Source organism: Eublepharis macularius, chromosome 3 (assembly GCF_028583425.1).
Source record: "Eublepharis macularius isolate TG4126 chromosome 3, MPM_Emac_v1.0, whole genome shotgun sequence".
NCBI lineage: Eukaryota > Metazoa > Chordata > Lepidosauria > Squamata > Eublepharidae > Eublepharis > Eublepharis macularius.
The window spans coordinates 87,371,953-87,386,965 of NC_072792.1; the positions used below are offsets into that span (position 1 = coordinate 87,371,953).

Sequence of the window (15,013 nt, forward strand, 5' to 3'; positions counted from 1 at the left end):
GCAAGATATTATCACGTCGTAAGTTTTAAAAAGTCTGTTTTCAAACGATTTTGTGGTTCAGAAATGCCCATTCTGGAAGATATAGTGCATACTGCATAATGTTACCAATGAGATGTAAAAGGAGGAGAACATTTCTGGCCTCAGTGTTCAGCTCTTGATTCCAGTTTGAATCAGTTGCAGAGGAAATAATGTATTCTGGCTTTAAGAGACCCACAGCATTTCATATGCTGCCTCTCCACTACAGATGCTCTAGGCAGCTTGTGACAGTATTCATGTTCTAGTCAAAAATAAAGCATAAGCTTGCAGTAGACATTTAATCCCCATCTGTTGCAAATAGACAGTTTAACCCCCATCATGGTCTGTTCCTGAAGAGATGCAATTGTTTCAATATCATTTAACTATTGTACAATTTTATATGCTGGATTGCCCTTCCAATTAAGTTCCTGTGAGCAGATACGAAGGCTGCATGCAGTGCTGAAGACTAGAGTCTAGATTCTGACAGTACTTGAAATTGTGTTTATGATCCTGCTTTTGAAGAAGGACCAAATTGATGATCTGGTAACAGTTCTTTGATCTACGAATTATTTGTTAGGTACAGGGGTCATTTCAGTACCACCTTCACTCCTTACAGGTAATCAGTGCTGTCAAAGCTGATATCAGCTGATCTGTAGATCAGATCTGTAGATACTTTGCATCGTACTGTTCTACTTGAGGATTTTAGAATTCTGTGCCAGCTGATTGAGATTGAGCAAGACCCTTCATACTTTTCGCTGAAGTTCCTAAATGGCAAGAACATCCAAAGCTTTATGATCATACAGAACAGCTCTTTGAGCTCAGTTGGTTTCTTTGTTGTATGGGTGGCTAAAATTTGCTTTACTTTACAGTCCAGATATTCAAGAGACGTTTCTTTCAAGATTTTGGACTTCTTGTAAATTGTTGTTACCTGAGAAAGTTTATCTGGATTTCCTTCTCCTTTATCCTGCCTATATCTGGCTATTGTACATTAATCATTTAATGCTGGTGATAATAATATTTTTCCAATTCCATTGTTGCTGTTGTTCTCAGGAGAGGAAGTTTGTTGGGGGTTCTGGACAAATTACAGAGAGGATAATGGAACAACTCGAAGGCAAAGTTAAGCTGGAGAGACCAGTAGTCTACATCGATCAGTCAGGTGATAATGTCATTGTGGAGACATTAAACCATGAGATATATGAGGTAATCCAATAAGAATAAAAAGTAGTACATGTTTAATAGGGGCATGTCTGCTACAGCTTTTAGCTGAATGTAATCAGTCCCACTCTTGAGTATTGCTCTGCTGTTCACACTGGTCAAGAACTCTTTGAAAACATTTTATTGATGTATATATGACAACTTCCCCTCACAGGATACTGTAATTAACTTCTGATATTTGCGTGCCTGCTCTGTGCATTATTCCTTTTTACAATTGCATCATTAGATATCTGTGGTTTTCACTGCTTTCATCTTGAAGATATGTAGATGTTATACTGGCTGATGTGCTGAAGTGTATTCCATGATAAAACAAATGCATCTGAAGAGCTCAAGCTACAGAAAACTTCAAGGCTGTGTTTCCTGTAACAGTCTAAGGGCCATGCTAGATGAGATAGTAGGAGAGTCAAAATTAGATCCCCTGCAGTTTTTGAAAAATTCCATTATCAGCCTTGATGAATTCCAAGTCTGGAAAACCTGAATGTTTTCACTATGGCATTACCCACTCCAGGGGAGCAATTTGCAATGAGAAAATATTTCCAGTGGAGCAGGGCTAACCTCTTTCTCCCCAACCTTCCTTGGTCCTGATCAGATTCTCCCACCCCCTCCATTATTTGTGCACACGTCTACTAGAATTCTGAAGGGGGGAAAAAAGAAAAGGATATCTGACCACAGATCTCCTGCCATCTCATTTAGCTGCATATTAACTTGGTTAATTTTCTTATTTCTGTTACATTTTACAGGCCAATTATGTGATAAGTGCTATACCACCAGTCTTAACCCTAAAAATTCATTACAAGCCAGAACTGCCAACAAAAAGAAATCAGTTAATCCAGCGGCTCCCAATGGGCTTTGTTATTAAGTGTATGATGTACTACAAGGAAGCCTTCTGGAAGAAAATGGGTATGTGTAGATCGACTACAGAACAATTAAACATTTGTGGCATTTGAGGGCCAACCTACATATTATATGGGGTTTCATGAAAATTTCTTCTGACAATTTTTGTGTGTGTATGTTGTTTCTTAGTGAAAAGCATGAACTGGAGATTGCAGCCAAGAAGGGGGAAGGGGGGCAGGTTGATGGATGTTTCAGACTTTCACAAAATTTACTTTCACAAAATTATCCTCTATGTCTACCCCAGAGAGGAAGGATGGAGATCTCAGCTCTTGACTGCAGCCTTTAGAGGATTCATTTTATAAAAGAAAAACTACAGGAAAAATTGCATGGAATTCCATGTAATATAGCTTGTAATATACCATGCGACTTTAAAGTTGTGAACTCATAAAGCATTTAAAATCACTGCTATATAAAATAAAAACTTTTTCAAGTATACAAAACATCTTTGGTAATTATCCTGCTAAATATTTGCAATTTTTCTCTGAAATAGAAAGGGTTTACTACTTCTCACGATTTTATACATAGCAGTATAGCTGAAGATAAGGTTTCATGCTACAAGTCTGGCACAGTCTGTGCGACTTATTTATGACCCACCAGGCTTAGTTAACTTCTGAGTCTTGGACTGTAAAAATAGAGGCGAGATGGGAGACTGCTTCTGATAAGCTCCAGGAGATTGTTGGTGGGATGTGTTTGGCTTAATACAGCCCAAGTTGTGCAGGCTTGATCTGAGCTGTGTCCATGTCTTCCTGTAATGATTCTGCACATTCTCTTTTCAGACACTAATCACAGCACAGTCTGCTTTCTTAGTTGTGTTAACGATTACTACTGTGTATGAAATAGACATTGGCCGTTTCCAGACGGCTTACCTGGCTCCGGAACGTTGCGCCATCTTGTGGTGAAAACGCGAAATATCGCGTTTTCTCGCGTGAGTTTTGCGCGACGTCGCATGACGTCTAATCTGCTGTTCGCAAACAAGCTGTTCATGAGGCCCCATTCTCAACTAACAGGTGGTCGTTGCAAGCCTCATTTGTTGCTGTGTTGCTGTTCGTCGAGCCAGACAGTCTGGCACCTGCAATCAATTCCCTTGGCAACTTAGGCAGGGATTGTCTGAACTCTGAACTCCTGCTGTTGCCCTGGAAACCCCAATCCAAGCCCAATTTAGCTTGATAGGCAGGTCTTCCTTTCACGTGTGGAGCTCCAAATTTGTTTCAATGGAGCAAAGACCAGGGGGGAGGGGGGCTCCCAGCTCTGGCTTTGCAGACAGTGGACAGGGAGAGACAGTTGCTGTTGGCATTTTAATAGAAAGTGTATCGGAGCTTGAATTTTCTTTGTGTGTGGTGGAATAGGGATCTACCGCTTCAAGTTCTAGGGCTGCTGCCAGGCTCTGGACCAAGCTATTATTTATTATTGGTACCTTTCCTGCTGCGTGCTCAGGTAAGGTTTCTGGGAGTGGTGTGGTAGGGATCTTGACTTGGATGATGGCTGGAGGAGAGCCTGCTGGCCCCCACAAACAGCCAACCATGAACATGTTGGTGAACAGGGCCATGTTCGTGGTTGTTTGTGAGTCCCTATTCGTGGATGGCAACGAACAATGAACATCATGTTTGGTTTTTTTCCTGTTTGTGCCCATCTCTATCGCTAAGACACGTGCCAACAGTGGCCCTCCAGACCATTTTGTTTGGCACTCAGATCCAATCTCTACCCAAGCAGCTGAGACACAGGCAGCACTGCTAGGGCCAGCAGTGCAAGAGAAAAAAGCATACCTATGCCTGTTATCACCTCCCAGACTTATACAGCCACCAGCCAAGTTTGAGGAGAATCCTTGAGATTCTGGCATTGCAACTGGGACTTGGCTTGTTCCTGATATGTCTGGCCAAATAAAATCCTCATCTCCCTCCCCCCTATTTGCTGGCACACTACCATCTTTGTAGGTAGATGTTGCTCCCCCCCCGCCCCGCCCCCCAGCATTTGGTCCAAAATGGTAGTGGTTATCTGATCTGTCTCCAGAATAATATTCTGAATTAAGTATTTTTGGTGGCCGTGCTGGCTTTCTTTTTTCTGTCAGGTTTTTGTGGCTGTATGATGATTGAGGATGAAGAGGCTCCAATTTCAATAACCTTGGATGACTGTAAACCTGATGGATCCATACCTGGCATTATGGGGTAATTAAGTCAGGCATTTCTATATTTAGGAACAAAAATATTCACATAAATACGTATCAAGCTTGGTGTGTAAGAAGCCTTGGAATTTCTCCTAGGTAACAGAGAACCCCATAGACAAGCCATATTTATGCCATGCTGTTAATTCTGTTATATGCAACTTTGTTTCCCTCCTGTCTGTTTCACATACATGCAAGCAACCTCTGTGCCTCTAGGGTGCTTGACCGTAAATCTTCCATTTTGTATGAACTACAATTGGGGACCTGCAAGGACTTGTGGTGTGCATCTAATTTTCCTCTCCCCTGCTATTTCCTCTTTCCCTTTTCTGAAAACTCTATAGTCTCATCAGTGTCCCTGCTTTCCTCTCTCTTTCCCACCCACCAGCCAACCTACCTTTATCTCCCCCACCCCCATCTTCAGCTTTCCTTCCCTCCCTGTGCAGCCTTTACCCAGGAAAACCATGGCCCAGTTGAATGGTGCTGGCCCCTAGGCCAAGCCCAGTTGCGTAGTGAGGAACCCATAAGTATAAGTCCTTATGGGTTCCTCACTATGCACATCATTTCCACCTGTATGCCCTTCCCCATACTATTTCCTCTTTCCCTCCTCTTGGCAACCCTGCTATCCTCACCTTTCCCTACTTGCTTCTCCCCATCCTAACTACCCATCAACTTACCTTTTATTTGCTCCCCCCAATCTTCAACTATATTTATTTTTTCTCCACAATGGGGACCCAAACAACTTACATCATCCCCCTCTCTTCCATTTTATCCTCTAAGCTAAGTTAGGCTGAGAATATTTACTAAATACTAATTTACAAACTAAATTCTGATTTGGTTCCTATTTTACTATATGCGAACGACGTAGTAGTTCTCTTTTTGACTAAGATAGGATTAAAGCACTTCCTATCAGCATTTATCTCGTTTTGTAGTCATAATTCTTTAGCTATTAATTTTGATAAAACTAAAATCATGGTATTTTCTAAATCATCGAAGCAATCTGTTTGGAAAATAGATGGAAAAGAAATCAAACAGGTTAAGCCCTTCAAACATCTGGGGTCCTTTTTCATTATAACTTCAAGTGGGCTTTACATTGAGAGCATTCTATTACCTTGGATAAGAACAAGATATCTGCTATAATCTGTTTTTACCATCAAAAAGGCAACCAATATGTCCCAGCTGCTCTTCAGATCTTTCGGGCTACAGTGATTTCTTTCTTTTTTTAAAAAAAATGTATTGGGTTTTTATAGTAAAAGGGAGGGTTACAAGACATAAACATTTACCAGATTCATATACAAGACACATATCCATCCGTCGAGATACAAAAAGCCACTATATATGTAATTAGCACTCCATATACCTTCAAAATTCCCTTTTATTTTCTATAGTCTTTATTTAATTTCTATACTTTTTAATCCACTTACTCTGTTCCTTATATCATTTCGAATAATTTTTTCTTTTGTGCATCTTATAAGATAGATCACATTTCACCTCTTTTACCTTTTAATCAGGGATCTTAAATCCTTAATCATTCCAGGAGTGGGAGATGGAAATAGCAAAACAAAATATCAGCAGGACAGTAGTATACATCAACTTAAAGAAAAGAGCAATTTTTATACTAATTTCCCCTCTTTCTTGTATCTGTTCTGGCCATGCCTTCCAAACTTGTCTACTTGAATTTTCATAATAGTAAGGGTGGAGAAGCCAAATTAATATTTAGTTTAAAGACAATTTTATATTCTATAAAAAATATCTCTTTCATTTATTTTGTTCCAGCCAAACTTATTTGCTTGGGTTTTCATATTGATAAGGCTAGGGTGACCACATAGCTATAGCTAAAACACAGTTTTGCATTTTAAAAATAGTAGCTACGTCATCTGTTTTATTTAGACCATCTGCACTTGTTTACTTGGATTCTCATACTCGTAAGGTTAAGAAGAGCCGATGGTCATTTAGCTTAAACACTAGTTTGTATTCTGAGAAGGAGTACAGTCTAAGAACAATTAATAAATTCCAAAGGCCCATTTATCACATTATCACTATCACTTTAACAGTAGATAACAGTAGATATACAAAGTCTGTTATAATACAGAGCCTCCACAATTTTCACTAAATCTATATTGCATATCATTAAACATATAGAGGAAGTCTAAATCATAATCCATATTTCTCCTTCTTTCTTACTTTCAAAATTAAAAAAGAAAAGAGAGAACTGTAGTAAAACCAGAGAGCTCTATAATTCCATCAATCTCCCTCTCTCAACTCTTCAAAACATATACAGAATATATAGTGTTATATATATATAAAAAATAATAATAATAAAGAAAGAAGGGAAGAGCTATAAAAGTAAGGGGTTAGGTCTGCATTATTGGGTCCTAATCTGGTTCTGATTCTTGTTTTTTCTTTTTTCTTTCTGTAAAGTAGTACATCCAATCCTTAATCCATCTGGGCCACCAAAGGTAGATTCCCTTGTCTTCCAGCCATTTCTGAAGGGATTTGATATGAATGTTGTTACTCCTCTGCTTGTTTTTCTGCTTTACGATCCACTGGACTCTTTTTTCCCCCTTTCAGTAGTGGCATGCTGGGTTCTCTCCGTGCAGGTCTGCTTTGTGGCTCTGCCTTTTTTTTTTTTTTTTGCTAATGTTTTGTGTTTTCGAGGAGACGTCCTGGTAGAATTGTCCATTTTGTAGACTGTGTTGCACACTGTTTTCCCCCTCATTTGGCTCTATTTTTCTTTCAGTTAGATCTGTCCCTTTAGAAATTTTTTCTGCATTGTCGTTTCTTGTCATCCTTTTATCCTTTTCCACTCCAAATATCCTGTCTGCTTTAATTAGTAATTCAGTCATTAATTTAGATATTTCTTGCAAATTAGAGAGCACTTCTTCCCAACAAGCCATTTCAAAAAGTGGTAAAAAGCTTTGTTTTGGTTAATTATGTTCAAAGATTTGTAGCTTTCCAGCAATCTGCTGAGAGAGTCTCTTTAGAATTCCTCTCCCGTCTCTGCCCCTCCCTGCTCGCTTGAGCAGCCATCTTGCAATCAAGCTAGATTGCCCTCATAAAACCATAAAACAATCTGCTTACTTGATGGAAAGCTGTGGGATCACTTCAGCTGTCTTCAAGTTATTTTTTATCTGTCTTGTTAAGAATCTGCTTTTCACTGTGGTTCATTTTCGCTTGCCGGACTCTCTGTTTTGCAGCTTTGTAGCCATATTGGCTCCTTCGTTGGTCCTCACTTCCAGAACCAGTATCGGGGCTTCTGGGGTTTGCAAGACCCCCCTAAGCTCTTCCACCTTGTTCCAGCCTGCCTCCCCTCTCCAGGGGGAGGGCTTGGGGGCCTGATCTCTCGGGTCCCAAGGAACCAGGAAGGTCACAGCAGGGAGCTCATAACACTCCCTTATCATAATTTCACTGCCTCATCCCAGAAGTCAGTGATTTCTCAATTGTTATATGGGGTACCTGTGTGGATCCAGGGCTTTAACCAAAAGATCGAATGAGTTAACGCAATCTTTTTGCACTGTGTGCTTGGTATCCCCAATTCAGTAGGCTACTTTGTTCTGTGTGCTGAGTTGGGCCTACATACCATAGAATCCAGTGCTTGGATTGCTACCATTAAATACTGGTTACATCTTTATTTTCGGCCTCCCTTAAATAGCCTTATTGCTTCTATAAGGGCCGATCCATTTGTTTTTCAATGGTCCCAATCAATATCTGAAAAAATAATGCACTGAGTATTAATTTAGATTCTCTGGCTAATTCTAGTGAAACATATATATTCCAAATAATTCGCACGAGAATTTGGGACATTGATTAGGAAGTGAAAATGCTGGAGTAGAGGGGACTTGCTCCCCCCCCCCCCCCGATTTTTAGGTCTTTCCTTTCCACATAATGCTATGGCCCAGTATTTTTCGACTCTAGCAATTCCCTCTCAACACAAAGCTTTCATGCTGGCCAGACTTAATATATTTCCCTCAGTCATGGTCACTGGCAGATACAAGAGTATTCCTCATGAGGTAAGATTTTGCAGGTGTCACCACCGTAACTCTGACTCCATTCAGCATATACTTTTATACTGCCTGCAGATTATCCAGCTGTGCTCATGATTGATTAGCCTTCTCATTCAAACCCTTAAGATAGCGACTACTAGAGGCATGGAATTTTTGTTAGCAGACAGATCTCCTGAAATTACTGAACAGGTAGCAGAGTTTCTGGCAAATGTGCTGAGGGTGAGAGAAAGGGAGAAAATTGGTAAAGGGGGCAGGAAGGGAGAAAGCAGGAGGGAGAAGGTTTACTGTGATACCTGTGATTATTGTCAGGTCCCTGGGGGAAGGGGAAGGGCTCTTCATTTTCATCAGTAGTTAGAGTTATAACCACCTGTAATTTATTTTGCTTTTATTTTGATTAATTGGCAAATTGTACTGTATTGCCATTACCATTGCTTTCTCAATGCTTTTACTATGCCAATAAAGGTTACTGGAACTGCAAACCTGGGAAATTTTTCAGGTTTATAAAAAGATCTGTCTTGTTTGTTCATGACACCAGTTTCCAGATTAAAATATCCACAGATATTATCACACTGATAATTAGATATATTGATGAAGTCTTTACAAAAGGTTTCCATTTTAAATTGGAGCTAGAGGAACTAGAAGCACAGCATGTGGAAACAAAGGTAGATAGTAGGCTTCCTATTCCCTGCTTTGCCCCAATTTCAATAACCAGAAATATTTTGTAGGCAGGTGAGAGATGCATAAATTGCATCCCTGCTGCTTTTCTCCTTCACCTCCCCTACCTAACTGGTTGTTATGGCTGGCAGCAATTACTTATCAATGGTGGGAGAGGCTTTATGACTATACAGTATACATATATCTTTCTTTACTGCTTACAGTCTCTGCATGGTACAATGCTGTATAAAAATTGTGTGGTCTATTTTTTAATTCTCTAAGTAGAAATATTTTGTTTGTATATGTTTTGCAAATCAGTATGTTCACTAATGCAATACTGACCAGTATTTTTTCCATTTAGCTTTATTCTTTCAAGAAAAGCCTTTAGACTAGCAAGTCTTAGTGTCGAGGAAAGGTAAGAGTAAGCATTATTTATAAAAATAACCTTCTAAATATGTATTTTATTGAAAAGAGTGTTTTGTTTCTCTAATAATAAGTATTTTAGACTTGCAGTAGTAAACTGTTATCTTAGATTTTAAGAGAATTTGATTTTTATAGAGGTATCATCAGACCCTGACAGAATCACAAGACAACCATGAGGTTAGGTTGAGAGGGAGTGATTTACCCAAGATCACTTTGGCATCTGAATCTGGTTTCCCGCATCCAATTCAGTGTTTCAGTCAGTCACTGCACCACTCTGGCTTTCATAGGTACTGGCCTTCCATAACTAGCAATGCTCTTCATTGGGATTATTTTCTATGGAACATCACAGAATTTCTGAATGAGTGCCTCCTCCCATATTGCTCAGACCTCTAGTTAAGATCTGCCTCATAAATTCTGCTGTCTGCCCCTGCCTTCAGAGGTAGGCAGGTGGCAACCAGAGACAGGGCTCTTTAGTAGTGGCACAGTCACATATGGAATGCCCTCCCCTTGAGGCCCATCTGGCGCATTTCATTGCTTTCTTTTAGGCACCAGGCTAAGATGTTTCTGTTCACCTAGCCTTTTAAGTAAAGGGTTAATTTTAAATACTATTTTAACCTGAAAACTATTATTTTAACCTGTGGTCTGTTTCTGTGCTTTTAAAAAATATATATATTTTATTATTTTTCCACACATACATATACAGACATGAGACAGTTATCATTTTGCTTGTGGGTATCTGTTATCTATTTCTTTACCTCTTATATTTCATCTTGTTACATCTTTAATTGTGAGTTCTATTATGTCATTATACAGTTAGTCTTAGTATCATATTTATGTTTAAACATTGTAATTATTTGTCATCCATTTGTAGAAGGGATTTCATGGTACAGAGAAGTCTTCTTCAATTTGCCCTTTCATTAACAATGTTAATTTGTCCATTTCGGTCATCTCCATTACTTTTGTTATTAATTCTTCTTGCAGAGGGATTCTTTGTTGTTTCCAATAGGTTGCTAATAAGATTCTAGCCGTTGTTACTATATGAATTACCAGGTGTTCTTGCTCTCTCTTTATATTTGGCATACAGTTTAATAGAAAAATTTCTGGTTTCAAAGGAATTGATATCTGTAAGATATTTTGTAATAACTTATGTACCATTATCCAATATCTATGCACTTCTTTGCAGGACCGCCACATGTGGAAAAAAGGCCCTATACCTTCTTTACATTTGCAACACTTATTTGACATATTTTTAAACATTTTAGCCAGTCTAACTGGTGTTAGATAACATCTATGGAACATCTTATATACATTCTCTTTAAACACAGCAGATTTAGTTTTTTTAGCATTTCTGTGCTTTTTATGCTGCACTGCTGCTGTTGCTGCTGCCAAGGGAGCTTCTTCCACCAAGGGCTGGGCTTTCCATCTGCCCGGCCCCGCCCCTTGCTGCTCCAGCCTACAAAGGCTTTTGTTGCCAGAGGTCTGCCTACACTGCTGCTGTTGCTGCTGCCAAGGGAGCTTCTTCCATCAAGGGCTGGGCTTTCCATCTGCCCGGCCCCGCCCCTTGCTGCTCCAGCCTACAAAGGCTGTTGTTGCCAGAGGTCTGCCTACACTGCTGCTGTTGCTGCTGCCAAGGGAGCTTCTTCCACCAAGGGCTGGGCTTTCCATCTGCCCGGCCCCGCCCCTTGCTGCTCCAGCCTACAAAGGCTTTTGTTGCCAGAGGTCTGCCTACACTGCTGCTGTTGCTGCTGCCAAGGGAGCTTCTTCCATCAAGGGCTGGGCTTTCCATCTGCCCGGCCCCGCCCCTTGCTGCTCCAGCCTACAAAGGCTGTTGTTGCCAGAGGTCTGCCTACACTGCTGCTGCTATTGCTGCTGCCAGGGGAGCTTCTTCCATCAAGGGCTGGACTTTCCATCTGCCCGGCCCCGCCCCTTGCTGCTACAGCTTACAAGGCTGCTGCTAGGGGACTGCTTGCCTTGCTGATGTTCGTTGTTTTTATATCATGTGTGTTAGTTATTGTAGTCTATATGTATTGTTTATGTTGTTATTTTGGTAGGGTATTGGGATTTTTGTGCATGTTTGAAAGCTTAGTCTGTGACAGTTGGTGGATTGTTTGATTTTCGGAGGGTGGCGGGTTAGCACTATGATCATTGGTGAGGAGGCCAGCTCAGGGTCGGGGATCCCAGTGATCTGGGGATATGGGAGGTACAGTGGTGGGAGCAGATTATGGAAGGGAAGGACATTGAGACATGGTAGGGCTCGGTGCCCTTCGAATCTGCGTCCCATCTCAAAATATACTTGTTATGGGGCTAGGATATTAAACCACTCTCTGACACTAGTGCTGTGCAATGCCAGGTCCATAAATAATAAGATTGAATGTGGACCTGGCTTGCGTGACCGAGACCTGGGTGAGGGAGGGCGAGACGGTCGCTTTGAAAGAACTAGCCCCCCCAGGTTATACGGTCCTCCACCAGTCCTGGACAAGTGGTCAGGGGGGAGGCATGGCTTTGCTCATTCGGGAGTCTTTCTCCTTCAGACCACTCCCCACCCCAACAATTACTGGCATTGATTGTGTGGGCCTAGCGTTGGATGCCGAGGAGAGGTTGGCAATATGTGTGGTGTACCAACCGCCTACTGCACCTGCATCTTCCCTGTCTGGTCTGTTGGAGGCAGTGGCCGGCTGGGCCTTGGAATTCCCAAGACTTTTGGTTCTTGGGGATTTCAACGTCCATGCTGACGACGACGCCTCCATGCAGGCCATTGACCTGGTGTCCTCCATGGCGGCCCTAGGACTCTCCCAGTTTGTTTCGGCTCCCATGCATCAAGCAGGTCACACGCTGGATTTGATTTTTGGGGCAGAGATGATGGTGGTCCTGGATGCCTATGATGCAGTGCCATGGTCAGAACACTTTGTTCTGAAGGCTCGTCTGAGCATGCTGCTCCTTTCCCGGGTGGGCGGTGAGCGGATTTACGCTCGCCCACGGAGACTTATGGATCCAATTGGTTTCCAGGTGGCTCTGCGGGATCTGATGCCCCCTGGAAATATGTTAGATGAGCTGGTGGATGATTGGCATGGCCAACGTTCTGAAGCCATCGATGTAATTGTCCCCTGCCATCCTCTCCGACCAGAAACAAAAAAGGGGAAGGCAGCAATAACAATATTAATCAATTAAGAAAAACATTTTTTATATCTATATGCTTGTAAAAAATATATAGTAATAAGATGTAAATACAGAATAAATAAGATGTGTGTAAAGTAATTCCACAAATTATTGCCACAATTACAAATTTAGAGACCAAAATGATACAATTACAAATATAGAGACCAAAATGATACAATAAATACAATGAATATGAATTTATAATATACAAGATACCAGGACCAAATATGAATGAATTCCAAAGTAAACTGATATTAAACCACAGTGCATACAGCAATATCAATAAATTCCAAAGTAAGTTGGTTTAGACCACAGTACATACAAGAGGAAAATAAATCAATTCATATGTAATGTCCATATGTGGGTGGTACACTGGATGGCTAGACACCAACAACTCCTATGCAAACGCCAACGGGCTTATGCCTGCATATTTTTCATTTCCCTGTTTCACAATTCATTGCTTCCTCAGGGCGATAATCTGCAAAAAATTAATTAACATACATTGCAGGTAACCATAATCAGGTAACCATGAAACAAAAAACAGATCTCCACAGGCATGATCTCACCAGGTGCCACACACAAAGAGAAATTAATTAGAATCCAGTACCAAACCAACGCACAAAATTACAGCCACAATGGGAACGGTCCGGCAGCACAATGACGCGGCAGTAATGAGTAGAATGAGGACTGATATATACCCGATCCTTTAAAGGTACAGACATACATTCTACTACTCAAGTGTGAACACTGAATTAAAGCTGTTATAGGAAACAGATCCTTTAAAGGTACAAACATACATTCTGACTACTCAAGTGTGATCACTGAATTAAAGCTGTTATAGGAAACATGACAAATCCATGTTGTTGTTAAGTCCCATTGGAACAATGCTCTTCAATTTGTAAATAAATTCCATTTCTAATTGTATCAAGCGCTGGGAGCAGTCTGCTTGTAGTGGCAGATTTACTATCTTGATAACTGAAATCCTCATGTACCGGGATTGATGACCTGCACTGATAAAGTGTGAGACCAGCGGTGCTTCAATCGCTCTAGTTTTAATTCGAGACAGATGTTCCTGCACTCTCACCTTAAGTGCTCTGGTAGTATGTGTGTGGCACCTGGTAAGATCATGCCTGTGGAGATCTGTTTTTTGTTTCATGGTTACCTGATTAAGGTTACCTGCAATGTATGTTAATTAATTTTTTGCAAGATTATCACCCTGAGGAAGCAATGAATTGTGAAACGTGGAAATGAAAAATATGCATGCATAAGCCTGTAGGCGTTTGCATAGGAGTTGTTGGTGTCTAGCCATCCAGTGTACCACCCACATATGGACATTACATATGAATTGATTTATTTTCCTCTTGTATGTACTGTGGTCTAAACCAACTTACTTTGGAATTTATTGATATTGCTGTATGCACTGTGGTTTAATATCAGTTTACTTTGTAATTCATTCATATTTGGTCCTGGTATCTTGTATATTATAAATTCATATCCATTGTATTTATTGTATCATTTTGGTCTCTATATTTGTAATTGTATCATTTTGGTCTCTAAATTTGTAATTGTGTATATGTGGCAATAATTTGTGGAATTACTTTACACACATCTTATTTATTCTGTATTTACATCATTACTATATATATTTTTACAAGCATATAGATATAAAAATGTTTTTCTTAATTGATTAATATTGTTATTGCTGCCTTCCCCTTTTTTGTTTCTGGTCCTTGCAGGAAGAGCACACCCGTTTTTTCCTTGGTTGCTATCCTCTCCGAGCACGCAAACGGGTAGCTCCTTGGTTCACTGAGGAGCTTCGCCAGATGAAGCGGTCTCTGAGATGACTAGAGCAAGTGTGGAGGTGGGGGTGCAACGAGGCAAGAACATCTTATAGGACGTTTATGAAAGCCTATGAGGTGGCAGTGAAAGCAGCAAAGAGGGATTTCTTTGCTGCTTCCATTGGTCTCCTAGCTCATGCCTGGCTCAATTATTTCGAACAGTTCGGTCCTTGGTCTCCCTCTCTCAGGGAGACCACCAAATTCTTAATTCGACTATTGGCTGTGAGGCTTTTGTGAGCTGTTTTGCAGGCAAAATCCTGTCCCTTCGCCATGGCCTGCCGGCCACTGTTGATACAGTAAGGGAACTGGAGACCCCTTGGCCATCTTCTGGGTCTGTATTAGATCATTTCAGGCTGCTCTCCTGGGACGAAGTTGACAGGATCCTGCAGGGGATTAGGCCAACCACCTGTTCTCTGGACCCCTGCCCATCCTGGCTGGTGAAGGCCAGCTCGGAGGGGTACGGGACCATTTGGAGGCCATTGTTAACATCTCCCTGAGCTCTGGGGTTTTTCCAGGAGCATTAAAGGAGGCGGTGGTGCGGCCCCTTCTGAAAAAAACATCTTTGGACCCCACCGACCCGTCCAGTTACCGCCCAGTGTCAAACCTCCCGTTCCTGGGCAAGGTGATTGAGCAGGCGGTGGTGGTACAACTGCAGGAAT

At 41.1% G+C, this 15,013-nt stretch overlaps 1 protein-coding gene across 1 annotated transcript in view; it reads left to right on the top strand.

Annotated features, from left to right (window-relative positions):
- Positions 1 to 15,013, top strand: part of MAOA (monoamine oxidase A) — a 78,309-nt gene that overhangs the window by 51,816 nt on the left and 11,480 nt on the right. The window contains exons 7-10 of the mRNA XM_054973515.1: positions 1,066 to 1,215; positions 1,971 to 2,130; positions 4,190 to 4,286; positions 9,299 to 9,352. Coding sequence (XP_054829490.1) covers positions 1,066 to 1,215; positions 1,971 to 2,130; positions 4,190 to 4,286; positions 9,299 to 9,352 — 461 coding nt within the window. The remainder of the gene's footprint in view (positions 1 to 1,065; positions 1,216 to 1,970; positions 2,131 to 4,189; positions 4,287 to 9,298; positions 9,353 to 15,013) is intronic.